The sequence below is a fragment of the Erythrolamprus reginae genome, chromosome 7 (assembly GCF_031021105.1).
Source record: "Erythrolamprus reginae isolate rEryReg1 chromosome 7, rEryReg1.hap1, whole genome shotgun sequence".
Classification (NCBI taxonomy): Eukaryota; Metazoa; Chordata; class Lepidosauria; order Squamata; family Dipsadidae; genus Erythrolamprus; species Erythrolamprus reginae.
Window position 1 is genome coordinate 84116918 of NC_091956.1, and position 21474 is coordinate 84138391.

Consider the following 21474-nt stretch of genomic DNA (forward strand, 5'->3'; position numbering starts at 1 on the left):
TGCTTGATTTTAATTATGCTTCCCTAAGCTGTGATTTTAAGAGAGGTAAAAATTCTTGGGTTTTCGTCCCTAAAGATACAATTCTGACTTCCTTGCTCTTTTTCTGGGATAGATTATTGCAATATACTGTGCAAGGCAAGGGCTCTGAAGACAAGTTGAAAACTGTACTAGGTAGAAAAATAAAGGTCCATTGGCTGCCATTAGGTTTCCAGACACTGGTGAAAATACTGATATTAACCTATAAAGCACTTTGTGGCTTAGCATCTGGGTATATGCAGAACCATCGCCTCTCCGATGTACTGTTAAATTTAAATTTACCGAAATTTAAAGAAATAAAGGGAGACTAATATAGCTATTTCGAGTCTCCTTTTATTTCTTGGTCGGCAAATTTAAAATGGTTTATTTACTTCATTTATTTATTTAGTCCAATACATAATACACATTGAAGAGAATAGATATATAACTAAAGAAACGAGTAGAAGAAAAGATATAAAGGTATAGGTGAATGAAGAATACTCGAGACAGGCAGGTTCAAAGACGGTTCCTTTATTTAGCTCTTTTTGGAAAGTGACATTCAGCAGGGAACGCGGGTGGGTGGATGGGCGGGTGGTTAGGTAGGTAGGAAGGAAGGAGGAAGGAAGGAAGGAAGGAAGGAAAGAAAGAAAGAAAGAAAGAATGAAAGAAAAAAAGAAAGAACCTGCTGGAACAAAGTATCTGCAGTTGAGCCTTTTACCTTCAGCAGACAAAATCAGCTTCTACTTATACAAATTTGAAGATTGTCTTATGTTTAATTGGCACTTAATTTTGAGGGTAAATGCCAATCATAATTTCCCTTTGCAAATGGATTAATTAGCAAGAGTAATAACATATCCAAGCACAAATACACTGAGAAGCCTGTAGACAGAGATACATTATTGAGTCATGCGACATTGATGGAAACTATTGCACAAAGTACTCTATTAAATAAGAGAGGTAAGAATGCTAAAGGTTGACTTAGTTTCTTCGGTACGAAATGAACATTTTTGAACTAAAATAATTACAGTCCTCATATGGATCAGTTGAAAGTTATATATGTAAATGATTTTCTTTATAAATGAGGTTGTAGGTTTCATATTTTCCCCCCTAATTTCAGTCCCTCTCCTTTTCCCTTCCTCCCAAAGACTTACAAATCTTGGACAGCTGCCTAATTCGGAAACGGAAACCAGGATCTTAACGAAGAAGAAAAAAACTTGTGTTATGATGCCAATATGGGTCACTGGAATCTAATTGCAGGAAGCCATCCAGAAATATGTGTTTCCTAAGTGAATAGGTGAATTTCAAGCCTTGGCATCTGGGTTTGCCGGATGCCAAATTAACTTCTATCTGATGCTACAGCTATAGATTATTTCTACAGAAAGGAAAGAGGAAGATAAATTAGCAAAGGGGTTTGTCAGCTGTAGCTGGAGAAAGTGTTGAAATATTCAATTACGATCATTTCTGTGCCTAATTGCTTATGCCTTGGCCAAGACCTGCTGTGCTGGGGTGGCAGTTTTGCTGTCTCAATGTGTCTACGTGTGATCTGCAATCAAGGTATTGGGACAGGTAATCTAAGAATAGATGATGGGGAAATGAATGTAAATACACAGTTGACTAAAATGTCTTTCTTAACCCCTCTGCCAAATAAATGAAAGGTATTGCCCGACCCCCAGAAACAAGGAAGTGAAGACACCCTGCCAGTGGTTTTAGATTTAAGTAGCAATTCTGAATTTATTAGTTATCTTACATAGCCAAAAGTGCTGTTTATATATTCAGCAGTAGCTACATTATTTAAGGAATAAGAACTGTGGGCATCAAGTAGCATTATAGTAATTCAATATTCCATCTATGGTCCATCTAGTCTGCCCTTATACTATTTCCTGTACTTTATCTTAGAATAGATAGATGTTTATCCTAGGCATGTTTGTATGGTGCTCCGAGTCTTCGGAGAGGGGCGGCATACAAATCTAATTAATAATAATAATAATAATAATAATAATAATAATAATAATAATAATAATAATAATAATAAAATAATAATAATAATAATAATACCAACAAAACAACAAAACAACAACAACAACAACAACAACAACAATAATAATAATAATAATAATAATAATGTTTAAATTCAGTTACTGTAGATTTACCAACCACGTCTGCTGGAAGTTTGTTCCAAGGATCTACTACTCTATCAGTAAAATAATATTTTCTCACGTTGCTTCTGATCTTTCCCCCAACTAAGCCCAGATTGTGCTCCCTTGTTCTTCTGTTCACTTTCCTATTGATAACACTTCCCTCCTGAACCTTATTTAACCTTTTAACATATTTAAATGTTTTGATCCTGTCCCCCCTTTTCCTTCTGTCCTCCAGACTATACAGATGGAGTTCATTAAGTCTTTCCTGATATGTTTTATGCTTAAGACCTTCCACCATTCTTTTAGCCCGTCTTTGGACCCGTTCAATTTTGTCAATATCTTTTTGTAGGTGAGGTCTCCAGAACTGAACAGAGTACAAATGTGGTCTCACCAGTGCTCTATATAGCGGGATCACAATCTCCCTCTTTCTGCTTGTTATACCTCTAGCTTGAGAGGAGGAACATATTGTTTGGTTGGTGGGTGAGTTGCTAGGTGGCAACATTTTTACCTGATGCTTTAAAGCCCACTTATTTGAGGGTTTTTGGAACATTTTTCTTTATATATTTAGACTGTTAGCCATTTAGATTTTAGAACACCTGGGAATGGGTGACTTATAAATAAGGCAATGAATGAACAATTGAATGAATGAATGAATGAATGAATGAATGAATGAATGAATCAATCAATCAATCAATCAATCAATCAATGGAATGAATGCCACTATTGGTGGTATATATTTTTGTAAGTCGCAGACTTACCTAGAGTAGCTGTTTGATTTTCATTTTAATATTTCTGGCATACACGGTTTTAATTTTCTATTAGGAATTTAAAATTCCATTGAAAATATGCAATCACTAGAATCCCACATTGTCAGCTATCATTTTCTCGCTGTCTCGTTTCTTGTAGAATTTTTCTCTCTGAAGATTTTTTTTTTCATTTTCTTTTGTGTCTTTAAGCCAGAAAAGTAAAACCAATCAATGTGCAATGCTGAAGCCCATAAGGGAAAATGACAAATGCACCCATGGAGGAATATAACTTATAACTTTTCTTGCAATAACAATTGACTCGCTGGCTTTCAATGTATCAGAATGGCATTCTTTTATTCCTCGGACTAAAAAGTCCTAAGAAAGGTCAGTTTGATTGTTCAGACGCTGGATGCAGAGTACATAGAAAGTTATCAGAGTTTTAGAATTTACTGTATATTGTTCTGAGTAACTTTCAAAGCCTACTGATAGGGAGAAAAAATCAATGGAGAAAGGGAAAAGTAGTGATCTATTCCATTACTTTCCAAACTTATGTAATAGTATTTTAATGATTGCCATCAAGGGTTGTATTTATGGACAAGGCCATGCCATTCTTTGGAACAACTCAGGCTTCCAAAGTCAGTTGCAACTTATTGAAGACATGTCTGTGAATGAGTAGAGATGATGACCACTGTGGACAATGAGGAGAAGAAAAGAATGGAAGATCTCCTAATGTCTTGCCAGGAGACATAAAACAACTCTATCTAATGGGTTTGTTTGTTTGTTTGTTTGTTTGTTTATATTTTATATTTTATTTTTTTATTTTCTTATTTACTTACTTACTCACTCACTCACTCACTCACTCACTCACTCACTCATTCATTCATTCATTCATTTATTGTTAGAGTTGAAAAGGACCGTGCAGGTCATCAAGTCCAACCCCCTGCCTGAGTAGGAATCCTAAAGCACCCCAGCCAAATGGCAGTCCAATCGCCTCTTGAAAGTGTCCAGAGTTAGGGAGTTCACAACCTCCACAGGCAGGTTGTTCCACTGGTTGATCGCTCTAACTGTCAGGAAGTTCTTCCTTACTTCTAGGTTGAATCTCTCCTTGGTCAGCTTCCAACCATTGTTCCTCGTCTGGCCCTCTGGTGCTCTGGAGAATAGAGTGGCCCCCTCCTCTCTGTGGCAACCCCTCATATACCTGTATACAGCTATCATGTCCCCTCTGGCCCTCCTTTTCTCTAGGCTATCCATGCCCAGTTCCCTCAGTCTCTCTTCGTAAGTCTTGGTTTCCAGTCCCTTAATCATTTTGGTTGCTCTTTTCTGCACCTTCTCCAGAGTTTCAATGTTTCTTTTTGAAGTGTGGTGACCAGAACTGGATGCAGTACTCCAGATGTGGTCTGACCAGGGCGTAGTAGAGTGGTATTAATACTTCCCTGGTCTTGGAGTGTATTCCCCTGTTAATGCAGCTTAGGATTGTGTTGGCTTTTTTAGCTGCTGCTGCACATTGTTGGCTCATGTTTAGTTGATTGTCCACCAAGACTCCGAGGTCTCTTTCGCAGTCGCTACTGCTAAGTGGGGTTTCTCCCAGGCTGTATGCGTGTCTAGTTTTTTTTTACCAAGGTGAAGGACTTTGCTCTTGTCGACGTTGAACATCATGTTCTTAGTGTGGGCCCATAGTGTTAATCTGTCTAGATCTTTCTGTATTTTGAGCCTGTCCTCTAGGGTGTTCGCTACCCCTGCCAGTTTGGTGTCGTCTGCGAATTTGATTAGTTCCCCTTCTACTCCCTCGTACAGGTCATTGGTGAAAATATTGAAGAGCACAGGGCCCAGGTTTGAGTGACAGGAGTCAAGGAACACAACTTGTTCTCAACAGCAGTGGAGGCCTTTAATAAGGACAGTAACCTAGACAAACTCAGCTCTTCAAAACGGTGAGAGGCCAAGTCTTCCCATTGCTCAATAAAAAATAGCTTTGGATGTATAGCACGATTGAGTAATTTGCAGACTTATGGTTTAATGCAAAGTCCTGCTAGGCTTGGATTGAAAGACATGGCTGCTACGATCTCAACAAAGTTTATTTGTGGAGTGGAAAATATCAATTCTGTTAGAAAGTTCTAAAACCTCTTCAAAGTTCATGGGTGGGCAAAGGATGGAAGAATTGAGCATCTACCTTAATGCCATATGGTGTAATTTTTAAAGCAGAGGTCTTCAAACTTGGCAACTTTAAGACTTGTGGACCTCAACTCCCCAAATTATCCACAAAGTTCTCAAATTTGGGGAACCCTGTTCTTAAAGAGTATGTTATTGCAAACAGAAAGGGATCGTTTTATAAGTCATTAAGTCTCAAATAAAATACAAAGATCCATACGACTCACAAAGCAAGTATAGCTTAATAAATTTTTATTAAAGTTGATATTAAATTTTAAAACTGGTATCATTTACTGTTTTTATGATGATCCTTAAGCCATGCAAATGCACTATATTTCAATGGGTGTGTTTTCTTCAAAACAAAGCATCGCTGAGCAAAAAAATATTTTATAATCTACCAGTTTATTGTTCTATCTTTAATTAAAATTATACATTTTAATTTGGGGCCAATATAAGATTAAAGGAAGATTATTATAACCTGTTTGTTACAATTTGGTGGAATTATATCCCGACTCTTGAAGTAAGTTTTTTAAAAAAATGATTCATTCAGCATTCAATTTAGATAATCTTGAATTGAGGATATGACAGCACATAGATACATAAAAAGATAGTTAGTTAGTTAGTTAGTTAGTTAGTTAGTTAGTTAGTTAGTTAGTTAGTTAGTTAGTTAGATTAGATAGATAGATAGATAGATAGATAGATAGATAGATAGATAGATAGATAGATAGATAGATAGATAGATAGATAGATAGGAAGAGAGTTAGATAGATAGATAGATAGATAGATAGATAGATAGATAGATAGATAGATAGATAGATGATAGATAGATAGATAGATAGACAGACAGAAAGACAGATAGACAGACAGACAGGTAGATAATGATAGATAGATAATGATAGATAGATAGATAGATAGATAGATAGATAGATAGATAGATAGATAGATAGATAGATAATGATAGATAGATAGGAAGATAGATAGATAGATAGATAGATAGATAGATAGGTAGGTAGGTAGGTAGGTAGGTAGGTAGGTAGGGAGGTAGGTAGGTAGATAGATAGGAAGATAGATAGAGATGATAGTCTAAATTATTTTAAATGTATATTTCCTAACGATTTGTTATTATCTGTATTAATGATGTTAGTCTTTTCCAGATGTTCCCTTTTGCATGCATTTCCTAAATTATCCTTTTGCCCCAATATTATGTTTTTAATCTGAAATGAGTATTGATTTCAGAAATAAACATACACATCATTTGTTTCTATGGGCTACAGATACATATAATAATCTAAAACGATATTCAAAACAGAGGGGGAAAGCTGCTCAGGATATTAGATATATGAAACAGAAATGAAAAATCATAAGTGCAACCACCCTTTCCACTTGGGTTAACGACTGAGTTGCTGGTCACAGTAAAGGTCGCTAAATAAAGACAATCTACATTTTCAGAGTGTAGAAAACTGAATAAATTATCAGTTTCCTTCCCTTCTATTTCAGACACTTTTGAAAATGTTACTTATTCTAATGAAAATGGGACTATCAATAGCATCGCATATAAATGTTGCACATTAAGTTAGAGCCATAAATAAATCCCTTATTAATAATCTCTATTCATTTTGCTTAATTTCTCCTGGGAAATATATATTCAGTGATATTTATTAAAGGTGGAACTTGATATTAATAATGGATGTTATACCACTATTTTACATCCTGTACAGTGCTCCAGAACAAGCTGATGGTTTCGGGAGGCAGAAAAAGAACAGAAAAAGAAAAATAACGAATGATGGACAGTATTCAAATAACTTGTAAAAGTCGTTGAGAAATTTTATTGCCTATCTATCTTTCAGCGTTTCTTGGGGAAATTCTGTTCAGTCCTCTGCTGTATGCATCTAGAAACAGTAGCCCAACATCTCAACTTAATTGGCAATCAATAACCCAGAAAGTTACGGTATTTTTTGTACCTTAGATTTTGGGGAGGAAAATAGGGAAAAGAATCTGCTTACTAGATCTGGCTAGCATCCTTAGTCTGGTCAGTTTCAGTACATTATTTTATCCCCTGGCTAGAGCTTTTAAAAAAACTTATTTGGAGAGAGTAACCATGAAAGAGCTTGCAAGCTGGGAAGACCTGGGAACTTTGTTAGCACCTGGTTAGGGCTGGAAAGAAACATTTGGAGCAAGTTAGAGCAGTGAAAAAAACCCTGCAAAGATTTAGGGCTTGGAAAACGCTCTTAGCAAAGAGTAACAATGAAAGAGTTTGCAAGCCGGTAAGAGCTGAGAACATAGTTAGCATCTGGTTAGGGCTGGAAAGAAACATTTGGAGCAAGTTAGAGCAATGAAAAAAACCCTGCAAAGATTTAGGGCTTGGAAAACGTTCTTAGCAAAGAGTAACAATGAAAGAGCTTGCAAGTCGTTAAGAACTGGGACAAAAAAGCTTCAAAAAAGCTACATTCAGAGTATAAGATGCACCTGAATTTGCAGCCTCTTTTAGGGAGGAAAAAGATGTGTACTACTACAAAAATACGGTATCTTATTACTTTTATCCACTCTCACCTCTTTCCGTCATTACAAGGAGCTGGCAATAATAATAATAGTAAAATGACAAAAAATCCAATTAAGGCATCATTTAAATTATTTGATCAAAACAAACAGCACCCACTAACTCAGCAGGAAGCCAGTTTTCAGTGTAAAAGGATTCACTCGTTGCCAGTATTTTTTTTTATTTGCTTTCGTTATCCCCACTATATAACAGTAAAATATTTTCAGTTTTCCGAAAGACTTTAAAGCACTTCAAATGGATTTTTTACACTGAAATAGGAAGTGGGAAAGGTAAGATAAACAAACATAAAATATAGGAAGAGGCAGATCAACACCACAATCTAATCAAACGGAGCTGTTAAGTACACCCCGTTGAGTCTGGTAGCACTCTCTCTGAGACGAGAGAGAGCTTAAAAGATCGACTTTAATCTTGGAGGAAACTCTGTGCTTTTTTATTGCAAAAGCCTAGAAGCAACGGGAAATATTTCACGAGGAGTTTTGCAGTGCAAAACATAAACCATTTTCTTCTTGGCCACGTTAATAATGTGAACAGCAATCATGCCTTCGGTGACATAAAATTTGAGGAGCGGGTATTATCATTAGGAACTCAGCAAGTATGAGAGAGGTATCTTTCCTTTCTGTCTATCTGAGCATTTTCAAAGGAAGTATGGAAGAGGTTGAGCCTAGTTTTGTCTAGCCACATTTTCCAAACTTAGCAAAAACCCTTGGAGGTGGCGATCTGTTTATGCAAAATTAAAATTTATTTATTTGTTTGTTTGTTTGTTTGTTCGTTCATTTGTTCATTCATTCATTCATTGATTCATTTATTTTGTCCAATACACAATGAGGGTTTTAGTGGGTATATATCTATATACACATAGTAAAATACATAATGAAGGTTATAGAGGAGATACTCATAGTAAAATATATCTAAGAAATAATAGAAAAGAAGGTACTGTATAGTAATAGAACATATCTATGAAAGAATGGAAGAGAAGATATAGGAATAGAAGAAAGGTATAGGAGATATAGGAGAGCAATAGGACAGGGGACGGAAGGCACTCTAGTGCACTTGTACTCGCCCCTTACTGACCTCTTAGGAATCTGGAGAGGTCAACCGTGGATAATCTAAGGTTAAAGTGTTGGGGGTTTGGGGATGACACTATGGAGTCAGGCAATGAGTTCCACGCTTCGACAATTCGGTTATTGAAGTCTTATTTTTTACAGTCACGTTTGGAGCGGTTAATATTGAGTTTAAATCTGTTGTGTGCTCTTGTGTTGTTGTGGTTGAAGCTGAAGTAGTCGCCGACAGGCAGGACGTTGCAGCATATGATCTTGTGGGCAATACTTAGATCTTTTTTAAGGCGTCTCAGTTCTAAACTTTCTAGGCCCAGGATTGAAAGTCTAGTCTCATAGGGGAGCAGTGTCACAAATATCCTCCTTGTACCCAACTATGCCTTGGTTGCTTGCCGTGTTTAAGATAAACATTTCGGTAAATGTCAGGGCTTGACTAAGCAAGGTTGGGAGAATTAATACTTGGATGGGAGCTACGGGAGGATTCCAGGATTTTTGACCAGACTGAGAAGTTGAAAAGAGGAGCAAATAACAGAAGCCACGTCTGAGGCTAGGGAGTGCAAGACGTAACTTTATTCAGCACAACTTTAACAGAATAAGAACCAGCAGGGACCAGCAAACTCTTTCTGCTAGACTGGCATAACACCTAATTTTCTGTTTGCAGCATTATTTACACTAACAAAGGATTGGGGTATTTTTTTAGTCCTTCCATCTTGTCCCCATCTACCGCACGAATCCCAGAGGCTGATAAGGTCCCACAGAGTTGTCCTTCTCTGGGTCCCGTCGACCAAACAATGCCGTCTGGCGGGCCCCAGGGGAAGAGCCTTCTCTGTGGCAGCCCCCGCCCTCTGGAATCAACTCCCCCTAGAGATTAGAACAGCCCCCACCCTCCTTGCCTTTCGCAAATTACTCAATATCCACCTATATCGCCAGGCATGGGGGAACTGAGACATCCTTCCCCAGGCTTTTATATTTTACGTTTGGTATGTATGTGTTGTATGGTTTTAATTGCTGGGGTTTTATATATGTTTTATTTTTAATATTAGATTTGTTTCACTGTTATATTGTTTCTATTATTGTTGTGAGCTGCCCCGAGTCTTCGGAGAGGGGCGGCATACAAATCTAATAAAAATAATAATAATAATAATAATAATAATAATAATAATAATAATAATAATAATTTTTTAATCAATAGGAAAGAATGACATTCATCCTGAAGGATCCAATCTGCATCAGGAATTGGGACCAGAAGTTTGATCTTCTGAGTTTTCAGGCTCATGCTGGAGGAATCCACTCTGTTAGAGATAAATTCCCTGAGGATGGGCTTGGAAATTAAATCTCCGATTCTGGTGACTGACCCAGATTGGATCCTGCAATGATATGCTGGGACACATTCATTCGTGATTCATTTTCCCTGCAAGCAACTGTCTCTATATCAGTGGTTCTCAACCTTTCTAATGCCATAACCCCTTATTACAGTTCCTCAGGTTGCGGTGAACCCCAACCATAAGTCCAGCACTAATTCCCCCAACAGAACTTAACAGAAGGTTAAATAAAATGTACACAAGTAATGGAAATACCAATTGTATTTTATTTCAATTCTGTGAAAATTTGGTCATCATTGATCAATTATTGCTTAATGCAGTTGAGAGAATAGGGGAGAGTATTTTGTGCTTGTTGTTAAAGAAGGATTTTTTCTCTCTCTGCCCCTCAGACATGTCATTAAATAGATGAAGCCAATATAGGTTCCTTTTTTTACACAGGCAAACAAGATAGGGTTAAATTAATGGTCTATGTAGCTTGTATCCAAGCATATTTTATTCAGTTAAAATGTTGGTACCAATGAGATGCTGATACGTTTGTAAACTGAACCTTCAGCACATGCAGAATTCCACAGGGCCTTAAAAAAAAGAAGAGAATGTCAAATGAAGTCTCAAATATTAATATTAATAATAATAATTAATAATAATTAATTAGATTTGTATGCCGCCCCTCTCCGAAGCCTATGTCCGTGTATCATTGACAACAGACATAAAAGAACATTTGTGCTTCCAATCATTCATAATTTAAGAAGGTTACATTAAAAATATTATTTTTTAAAAAGAAATTGTAACAATGAATAAATAATAATTAAAATATATAGGATTGTGCTATAATAATCATCTAAAACACTATCAGCCTGCCAAAAGAGAGGTCTCCCATATGGTAAGATAGAAAGAGCAAGGAGATAATCAAGTATAGAGTGGGGAAATGAATGAATTAATTTTGATTAACAAATAATAAATTACCTATGCTCGGAATTCAATCTTGTGACTGATGGAAAGAAAAATGTGCTGGTATTCAATGTATTTGTTTTGGATACTTCAAATGAGTTGCTAAAAGCCAACAGAATAGCTAGCAGGAATTCTCCAGTGACAATCTAATTGTTGCTTCAGATTTACTAATTGACTGTGTAAATGATAGAGCTGCCTGCCTTGCTATGAGGTTGCATGATGGCATTATAATGAATGAAAATAGTACAGCATAAATGTATCATTGTAAAAGTACAAGACAGGAAGGGAGGAGGGGAAGGGAGGAGAAAGGGAGGAAGGAAAGAAGGAAAGAATGAAGGAAGGAAGGAAGGAAAGGAAAGGAAAGAAGGATATTTTCATGTTTATTGCCAAACATATCTAAGAATCAGAAGAAATAAATATGTAGACCAGAATATCTGCAGGACCGCCTCCTGCCGCACGAATCCCAGCGACCGATTAGGTCCCACAGAGTTGGCCTTCTCCAGGTCCCGTCGACGAAACAATGTCGTCTGGCGGGCCCCAGGGGAAGAGCCTTCTCTGTGGTGGCCCCGACCCTTTGGAATCAACTCCCCCTGGAGATCAGGACTTCCCCCACCCTCCTCGCCATTCACAAACTCCTTAAAACCCACCTCTGCCGTCAGGCATGGGGAAATTGATTCCCCTGGGCGGTTCCGTTTTATGTATGGTTTGTTTGGGATGTATGACTGTTTTTTATATTAATGGGTTTTAAACTGTTTTTTAACTATTGGATTTGTACTGCATTTTGTTGTTGTGAGCCGCTCCGAGTCTCCAGAGAGGGACGGCATACAAATCTAATTAATAATAATAATAATAATAATAATAATAATAATAATAATAATAACGATAATAATAATAAAATAATAATAATAAAAATAATTACGATAATAATAATAAAATAATAATAATAATAATAATAATAATAATAATAATAATAATAATAATAATAATAGATGGCCACACTGAGAAAAAAGTAAGAGAGTCAGAGTACATTTTGTTCTTTGACCAGCAGATGAGAAAGACAAAATATTCCAGTTCGTTTTAGGCAACCACTAGGGAATACTGTGCATCAGTTCATCTAGCCTTTAAAACTTGCTGCGAAAATGTGCTACAGGCATCAAGGAAAGAAAAAAAGAAAAAATGAGCTGAACTGTACATTATGTTGAACAGCTCATTAGCTTTAAGAGATTTATGCTGCAGAGCCTACAAGAATATATTGCCAGCTTGCTGCCATGTTTACCTGCAGATAAGATGACTGGAATTGCAGACAAAATAAATGAAGGGGGCAACATAGTGTTTAAGCTAAGGAACTCCAATTCCAAGGCTCCAAGGGACAGGGTTGTTCTCTATCAGTTGGAAGACATATTGTGGCTTTTATGAATATTAAGGCAAAGGAGACCACCAGGCTATCTTGAGAAACCATCGTAGGCAGCTCCTGCCCATGAATCCTTCTGCAAGTCCTATATTTATAGAAGAGCTGTTTTATGCTGGTGAATTATTTTACAAGCAAAAAGAGAGAGAGAAATTCAACCATGTTTATCCTCCTTATGGTTAAAACTATAAATCTTAAGTCAATGTACATCTGTAGGATTAGAGGAGCCATTTTTCAGATGCCATGTTGTTGACTCCTGCTAATAGCAGCTATTTTGGAATACTTAGTAAAAATTAGCAGACAGAAAGCACAGCAGTGGCAACTGCGCTAATGCTTGTGTTAATTAGAGCTCGGCTGCAAAAAAAGACACTTTCGACGCTTTTAGAATTTCATTTATAGGTTTAAAACCTTCAGATGTTCCCAGGGAAGGCACATATGGATTCACAAAACACTGAAGAGCTGTCCTTTAATTGTCAGAGGATTTGGCCGAGACACAGAAGCTTGTTCTAATTTTATTGTTCTAATATTCTTTTTGTGTGTTCTGATTTTTCCTGATTAGATTTACTTGCATTTTTCTTCCAGGAGCTAAAAAAAGAGGTGCACACTGGGTTTTCCCCCCCTCTTTTTTTCTCCTGATTCCCCCCCCCCCAAAAAAAACCCCCTATCTGGGATAGATTGGGCTTATGTGATAGTGAGTGACCCAAATTCACCTGCCAAGCTTTCAAGAATACCAGCAATAATAGCAATATTTACTATTTATTATAACCCCCACCCACCCACCAACATGTCTACATCACATATTTTACTCTTGTGGTTCATAATTGACAAAGTCAAACTGAACATGCATTTAATTGAAATTCTTGGTTTAGACAACTTACAACTCCGTTGTCTCCGTTCCGACTTAATTATAGTTCATAAAATCATATACTAAAATGTCCTACCTGTTAACGACTACTTCACCTTCAACCACAACAACACACGAGCACGAAATGGATTTAAACTAAATGTCAACCGCTCCAAACTTGACTGCAAAAAATACGACTTCACCAACACCTGGAATGCACTACCTGATTCTGTGGTTTCTACTCCTAACCCCAAAACCTTTAACCTCACACTATCTACAGTTGACCTCTCCCCCTTTCTAAGAGGTCTGTAAGGGGCGTGCATAAGCGCACCACTGTGCCTACCGTCCCTGTCCTATTGTCTACTTTTTATCATTACTTATCTAATGCTTAATATGTACAAATTATCACCCTATAATTGTTTGACAAATCAATCAATAAATAAAAATAAAAAATAAATAAAATGTATCTTAAACCATCTAAACCCCAACCCCCCCCCCCCCAAAAAAAACCCCCCTACAACACAAGTAACAATTGAGAGCAACTACTTGGTTGTTCTTCAACGGATAAGAGAAAAAATATTATACTTATAATTTCCAAATTAATGTTGATCTCTCGTTCTCCATGTTTTAATAAACCAAGTGATCAAAAAGAAGTAAAACCTAGATCTCTCTATGGAAGCAATTTCTGGAAAACATAAAATTAAATAAAGCAAGGACAGGAAAATTAAAGTGACACTTCTAGTTGAAGAAATCAGCTTTGCTTTTCACGTTTATATATAGCTGCTGAATAAATACGGAGATTTGACTGATTAGATTTGTTTTTAAATCATTTTTTGGTGGTATTAGAACTTGGATAATCCTGAAGCCCTTTCTCCATCTCCAACCCATCATTTCCCCCTCGGTTTTATTATGTTAAAATTCCGGTAGTTTCTTGATTTGAATTACTACCATTCTTTATCAGATCTTCTCGCCTAGATTATTATTATTATTAGCCTGGGATGCAAATGCGTCTGGCTGGGAGAGAACTAATTATTGCAGATTTTAGAAAAGCGATCAATTTTTTACGTACAATATTGTATATTGTAGTGAACATTCCAATATGTCTTTCAGTCTTGGAACACAAATATAATTTTTAAAAAAAATGTTTCTAAGCATTAAATATACGGTACATATCCTAAGTTATCCACAGCTAGCTAATTTAGAGGTTTTGTTTCTCTGAGGTCTAATGTTTGCTTTAACTCATCTCTTTCTTGTAGGAAGTGAAATGGAATATAATAATTGGGGGGCGAAACCTGATAAGAAACAAAAATGAGAGGTGAACAAAACCTGAGCAAATCAACCTTGCAAATTCATTCTTTAAGGGAAGAATCTGTTTAAATCTTCCTGAAAATAACAAAACTCCAGTGTTTCATATTAGTATATGAAACTTTAAAGCATATGTCAGCGAAATCTTCAAGACATCATGACTTTAAACATCCATTGTTTTCTACTAAACAATAAAATTCTGTGGGCCAACTTATCTGATATAAGCTGCTTAACAGGCAACCTTTTCCAAATGAATAAAAACTAGTTCTAAGCCACAACATCTCTTAAAGTACATCTGGAATATTTTAAAAAAGGAAGAAAAAGAAATGTACCAATTTTGCATAACAGAAAAAGTCATGGTAATAATGATTTAAATAATAAGTGCTCCCTCGATTTTCGCGGGGGAATGCGTTCCGAGACCACCCGCGAAAGTCGAATTTCCGCAAAGTAGAGATGCGGAAGTAAATACACTATTTTTGGCTATGAACAGCATCACAAACCTTTCCTTAACACTTCAAGCCCCTAAATTACAATTTCCCATTCCCTTAGCAACCATTTAGATTATTACTCACCATATTTATTTATTAAAGTTTATTTTAAAAAATATTTATTAAAGGCGGACGAAAGTTTGGCGATGACATATGATGTCATCGGGCGGGAAAAACCGTGGTATAGGGGGGGAGGAACCGCAAAGTATTTTTTAATTAATATTTTTGAAAACCCGTGGTATAGACTTTTCGCGAAGTTCGAACCCACGAAAATCAAGGGAACACTGTATTTAAATTTGGTGATTTGAAACTTCTATATCGATTTGATTAATTGGAGGACTTAACATGCAGCTGAAAAATCCCTACCCAACTGGATATTTTATTTAAATTAATGGAATATTTAGGAAAACATGAGCAAAGCAACACATCCAATCCACAGAATATGTTAAAATGGATAATAAATGCAAAACAGTTATCTCAAACTGGTGGGAGTGAGAATCAACTACTATCTCAATAATGCCACCTGCTATAAGTCTCCTTTTCAATTAGACCCATAACATTCTTCCTGAAATAATCTTTGTTTTGCTCTGATTTATTTATTTATTTCAGTTGGACTGCAGCTTGATGATTTATTATTGTTATTGTGTTTTACTGTAAAATTGATGGTTCTCTTGACAATAAGGTCACAATTTATTGTTCTTTCTGATGCCTTACTGTACTGTATTCAGTTTTTGACATATTTTTAGAACTTTTATATAGATATAATGCAGAGATATAATGTATGTATAATAGGTATATACTGTACATATAATCTTCTAAAAATTATAGAGAAATTATATATATTTTATAGACCTTTATTATTGATGGCTACTAATAAATGATCCAAGCTGGAGCGATCAAATCCGTGATTCAGCTTTCCAATGAATACAGAGGTAAAAACTCATAAATGCAAAAGTTTAGATGATACGTTTTCCCATTAGTGTTAATTGTGGACAGAATGCCAAGATAGAATCCTCTTGTGTTTTAATGAAAAGGTGATCCCTTAAATTTAATGAACATTATACACCAAAAAATCCCATAAAAACAAACAAATAAACAAAAAATCCCACCAATCCACACAGTTATTCCATGCAGTTCACTCAAAACATAAACAAGGAAATCCCATACAAGTAAATAGAAGACAGCAATCCACATCAAAGGAGAGAGCTGACATCAAAGGTTAGACATTTACTTTAGACTGAAGATACCAAAAAGCAAAAGATAACTACAAGATGCTCAAAGTAAACAATAATTCTGTTTTAGGTTTTCTTTCCAAACCTTGATTACCAATACTCTTTGAAGGCAGTTTCAAAAGCAAGGAGGAACCAAAAACTCTTTAAAATGTTCCATCAACACAAACATTCTCTTAATAGCCACAGTTCAGACCCTCACCAGGGAAAAACAACTATTTTTTTTGGTTTAAATTACCAACAATATTCCCCACTGAGACCTAATGATTAAAATATCAATCTAAAACTCTTGACAAATTTCTGAAGGCTTCCCTTTGTAAAACAAGATTGATAAAAGAAAATGATTTGCGCTTCTTATGATTACAAGCATAATAGATTCATCCTGTTATTGACAAGCAAGTGAAGGCACATGTATATAGAAAGGGTTCAAATTATGCGGGTAAATTTTCTCATATTCGCTTCAGAGGAAATTTAGAGAATGGAAGAAGACTGTTGATAAAACACATACTTACAGAAGTGTAATAGTGCGCTAGCACAGTGTTTTTCAACCAGTGTGCCATGGCACACTAGTGTGCCGCGAGACATGGTCAGGTGTGCCGCGAAGCTCAGAGAGAAAGAAAGCAAGAGAGAGAGAAAGCAAGAGAGAAAGAAAGCAAGAGAGAGAGAAAGTAAGAGAGAAAGAAAGCAAGAGAGAGAGAAAGCAAGAGAGAGAGAAAGCAAGAGAGAAAGAAAGAAAGAGAGAAAGCAAGAGAGAAAGAAAGAGAGAGAGAGAGAAAGCAAGAGAGAAAGAAAGCAAGAGAGAGAGAAAGCAAGAGAGAGAGAAAGAGAGAAAGAAAGCAAGAGAGAGAGAAAGTAAGAGAGAAAGAAAGCAAGAGAGAGAGAAAGCAAGAGAGAGAGAAAGCAAGAGAGAGAGAAAGCAAGAGAGAAAGAAAGAAAGAGAGAAAGCAAGAGAGAAAGAAAGAGAGAGAGAGAGAAAGCAAGAGAGAAAGAAAGCAAGAGAGAGAGAAAGCAAGAGAGAGAGAAAGAGAGAAAGAAAGCAAGAGAGAGAGAAAGCAAGAGAGAAAGAAAGCAAGAGACAGAGAAAGCAAGAGAGAGAGAAAGCAAGAGAGAAAGAAAGCAAGAGAGAAAGCAAGAGAGAAAGAAAGCAAGAGAGAGAGAAAGCAAGAGAGAAAGAAAGCAAGAGAGAAAGAAAGCAAGAGAGAGAGAAAGCAAGAGAGAAAGAAAGCAAGAGAGAGAGAAAGCAAGAGAGAAAGAAAGCAAGAGAGAGAGAAAACAAGAGAAAGAGCGAGAGAAAGAGAGAGAGAGCAAGAGAGAGAAAGAAAGCAAGAGAGAGAGAGAAAGAGAGGGAGGGAAGGAGAGAGAGAGAAAGACATAGAAGGAGGGAGGGAGGGAGAGAGAAAGAGAGCAAAAAAGAGAGGAAGGAAGGAAGAGAAAGAAAGAGGGATGGAGAGAGAGAGAGAAAGAGGAAGGAAGGGAGAGAAAGAGGGAGGGAGAAAGAAATAGAGTGAAGGGGAGGAAGAGAGAGAGAGATAATTTTTTGTCCAAACTTTTTTAGCGCCCCCCCCCCCCCCGCTCAATGTGCCCCAGGGTTTCGTAAATGTAAAAAATGTGCCGCCGCTCAAAAAAGGCTGAACATCACTGTGCTAGCAGACAGAGGGTGGTTTTTTTTCAGTCGCAGAAGGTATTTAGGAATCATTTAAGAGCAAAAGATGAATGAGATGGGTCACTTTTTACAATAATGCACAAGCACAGAAGTGGCAAGAAACAAAGAGGCGGGTAGAGATTTAAATATTAATTCAGGAGATAAATGAGAAAAATCCCTGTAAAGTGCATTTACTTACATCCTGGCCTACAACTTCAGTCTGGGTGGATTTATCTACTTGCGAGACAAGAACACTCTGTAAATGCCGAGCTTTTTCCTGCGGAGAAAAATAAGATATATATATATTCCTGGTCAGTCATTCGGAATTGATTTTCTTAACATTCTTAAAGTAACCCTCCTCTATCCCAAGCGGAAAATATCCCACTGCAATTATTACGAGGAAAGAAGTGGATTTTTTCAAGAGATCATGTACTCTCGTGATATTATTTTGCTAATGCAAAGTAGTTTTAGGTAAGGTCATAAATCATACATGGTCAACTTTACGAAAAAGTCACCATAGGAGTGTCATAAAGGACCATTTTCTGAAAAAATAACATAAAAGATAAAAATACTTTGTGAAAATCCACATGATATTCTTTGTAGACTTTTAAACAAAACAAACTATATGTAGACCTTTTCTTCCATTTGTTTATCCAAGGGAAAACCAAAAACAAAACTAAATAAAAATTATAGATTAGACTAGACTAGATTAGATCAAATTAGACTAGACTAGAGCAGAGTAGAGTAGACTAGAATTCTTTTTTTAAATAAGTTTTATTGATTTTTTAAAATATAAGACAAACAAAACAAACAACATTTAACATATATAGGAGCTATCATTGCTCCTTATTATAGAAGTCTTAATACAATATTAATATTATTATTATTATTATTAATATTATTATTATTATTATTTTGACTCATGCAGTATATGTCCTCAATGAAAGGCAGGTTGGCAGCAATTGTTTTTTTTTTTCTGCTGTTCTGATTATCTTCTTAAATCTGTGTCTGCCTTGTTAAATTGCAGAACCAAACCAGACAGTGATAGAGGTGCAGATGACAGGCTCAATAATTCCTCCATAGAACTGCATCAACAGCTCCTTGGGCAGTTTGAGCTTCTCTCCTAAAATCTACCACCAATTCACGGTTTCGAGTGTGTTCAGTTCCAGATTGTTCCGATCACACCACAAGGCAGTTGTTCAACCTACCGTCTGTATGTGGTTTCATCGTTGTCTCGAATGAGACCAATCACTGTTGTATCATCTGCAAACTTCAGTAGTTTAACAGATGTTTGAGATGCAGTCGTTGGTATAGAGAGAGAAGAGAAATTGTGGGAGCACACAACCTTGTGTGTGTGTGTGTGTGTGTGTGTGTGTGTGTGTGTGTGTGTGCTAATTGTACAGGTATCTGATGTGATTTTGCCTAGTTTCACCTGCTGCTTCCTGTCTTTTAGGAAGCTTGTGATACACTTACAAGGTGTTCAGGCACTGCTAGCTGATTTAGTTTAGTTAGAATAATGTTTGATTATTCTTGATAGGTCCCACAGAGTGGGTCTTCTCCGGGTCCTGTCAACTAAACAATATGTTGCTTGGCGGGACCCAGGGGAAGAGCCTTCTCTGTGGCGACCCCAGCCCTTTGGAACCAACTCCCCCCAGAGATTAGAATTGCCTCCATCCTCCTTGCCTTTCGTAAACTGCTTAAAACCCACCTCTGCCGCCAGGCATGGGGGAATTGAGATACGCTTTCCCCCTAGGCCTTTACAATTTTATGCATGGTATATCTGTATGTATGTTTGGTTTTTATAATAATGGGTTTTTAACTGTTTTTAGTATTGGATTATTATTATATGCTGTTTTATTACTGTTGTTAGCCGCCCCGAGTCTGCGGAGAGGAGTGGCATACAAATCCAATCAATCAATCAATCAATCAATAAATAAATAAATAAATAAATAAATAATAAATGCTGAACTAAAATTTACAAAGAGGACCCTTGCATAGGTCTTTGGAGATTCAAGATGCTGTTGGAGGTAGTGCAGAGCTTATGAAAGACAAATTAAAAATCGGGAGAAAAGATATTAAAAACAACATACTTTCCTCTACTGTATTTCAGCTTTAAATGTTTTTCTCTTAAACTTAATTATAAAATTCATTAAGCACCTAAGTTTTACTGACACATTACTGAGAGATATGTGAGTTATTTTGTTTTTAGTTATTTGCATATGCCCATTTATAAATCTCTTGCATTGTCTCTATGTTAATTTACTAATTTATGATTTACTCCATAAAATGTGCATTCTACTACAGATTTAATTATACATTTGAATGATCATCACAATACATTCTAAATGGACTTCCAGGAAAGAAATGGCTGAGAGGATAGCCAACAAATGGGGCAGAATGGACAGCTGGCGAGTAGACTGCTCTTCATAGCCCTCTCCAGATAGGGAGAGAACTTGAGATCACACACAAGCAGGGTAGGAGTCTACTGGTTCCGATTGTCCATGCCCAACTCTGGTAATGATAGATTCTAAGGAGGATGAGCCAGGCCCATCTTGGTACACTGGGCCAATGATCCCTACTTGGTTAAAGGCCTTGGGATACTAATAACAAAAGATTTAAGTGCCAAAGCCCACTGCAACAACATAGCCAAGAAGGCTTCAAGAGTTGTAAACCTAATCCTACGTAGCTTCTGCTGGCAATCTCACACTACTTACCAGAGCTTACAAAACCTTCACCAGATCCATCCTTGAATACAGCTCATCTGTTTGGAACCCATATCGCATCTCAGACATCAACACCCTCGAAAATGTCCAGAGATACTTCAGCAGAAGAGCCCTTCACTCCTCCACTCGAAACAGAATACCCTACGAGACTAGACTTTCAATCCTGGGTCTAGAAAGTTTAGAACTAAGATGCCTTAAACAAGATCTAAGTATTGCCCACAAGATCATATGTTGCAATGTCCTGCCTGTCGGCGACTACTTCAGCTTCAACCACAACATCACAAGAGCACACAACAGATTCAAGCTTAATATTAACCGCTCCAAACTTGATTGTAAAAAATATGACTTTAGTAATCGGATTGTCAAAGCGTGGAACTCATTACCGGACTCTGTAGTATCATCCCCTAACCCCCAACATTTTACCCTTAGACTATCCACGGTTGACCTCTCCAGATTCCTAAGAGGTCAGTAAGGGGTGTGCATGAGCGCACTAGAGTGCCTTCCATCCCCTGTCCTATAGTCTCTCCTATATTTCATATATCTTCTCTACTATATCCTCTATAACCCTCATTGTGTGTTATTGTGTATTGGACAAAATAAATAAATAAAATAAATAAATAGAGTGAGAGTGAGGGAGAAATAGACTTGGATGAACCTGAAGGACCACCAGAGAAAGCAGATATGCAGTGATGGGCTACCAAATTTTTTACTACCATGCTGTGGGCGTGGCTTACGCATTTCGTTTCAACATCTTTCAGTTCAAATTGGGGCTCTGGAGCTCCATTTTCGCTACCCCACTGCGTTCCCCTGTCTGGGCAGTAGCCCACCCCTGATTATCTACTATATAAAGTAAATGTACACACACGCACGCACAGCTTTTCTAAAATTATACACATTCAAACTCATTTA

At 36.8% G+C, this 21474-nt stretch overlaps 1 protein-coding gene across 4 annotated transcripts in view; it reads right to left on the reverse strand.

Moving 5' to 3' along the window:
• Positions 1 to 21474, reverse strand: part of CCSER1 (coiled-coil serine rich protein 1) — a 580273-nt gene that overhangs the window by 234152 nt on the left and 324647 nt on the right. For 3 of the 4 annotated variants that reach the window (XM_070758007.1, XM_070758006.1, XM_070758008.1), the window contains exon 9: positions 18042 to 18119. In XM_070758007.1, the coding sequence (XP_070614108.1) occupies positions 18042 to 18119 (78 nt within the window). Of the gene's footprint in view, positions 1 to 10221; positions 10554 to 18041; positions 18120 to 21474 lie in introns of those variants that run through there. The other variant, XM_070758009.1, reaches the window with a different exon arrangement.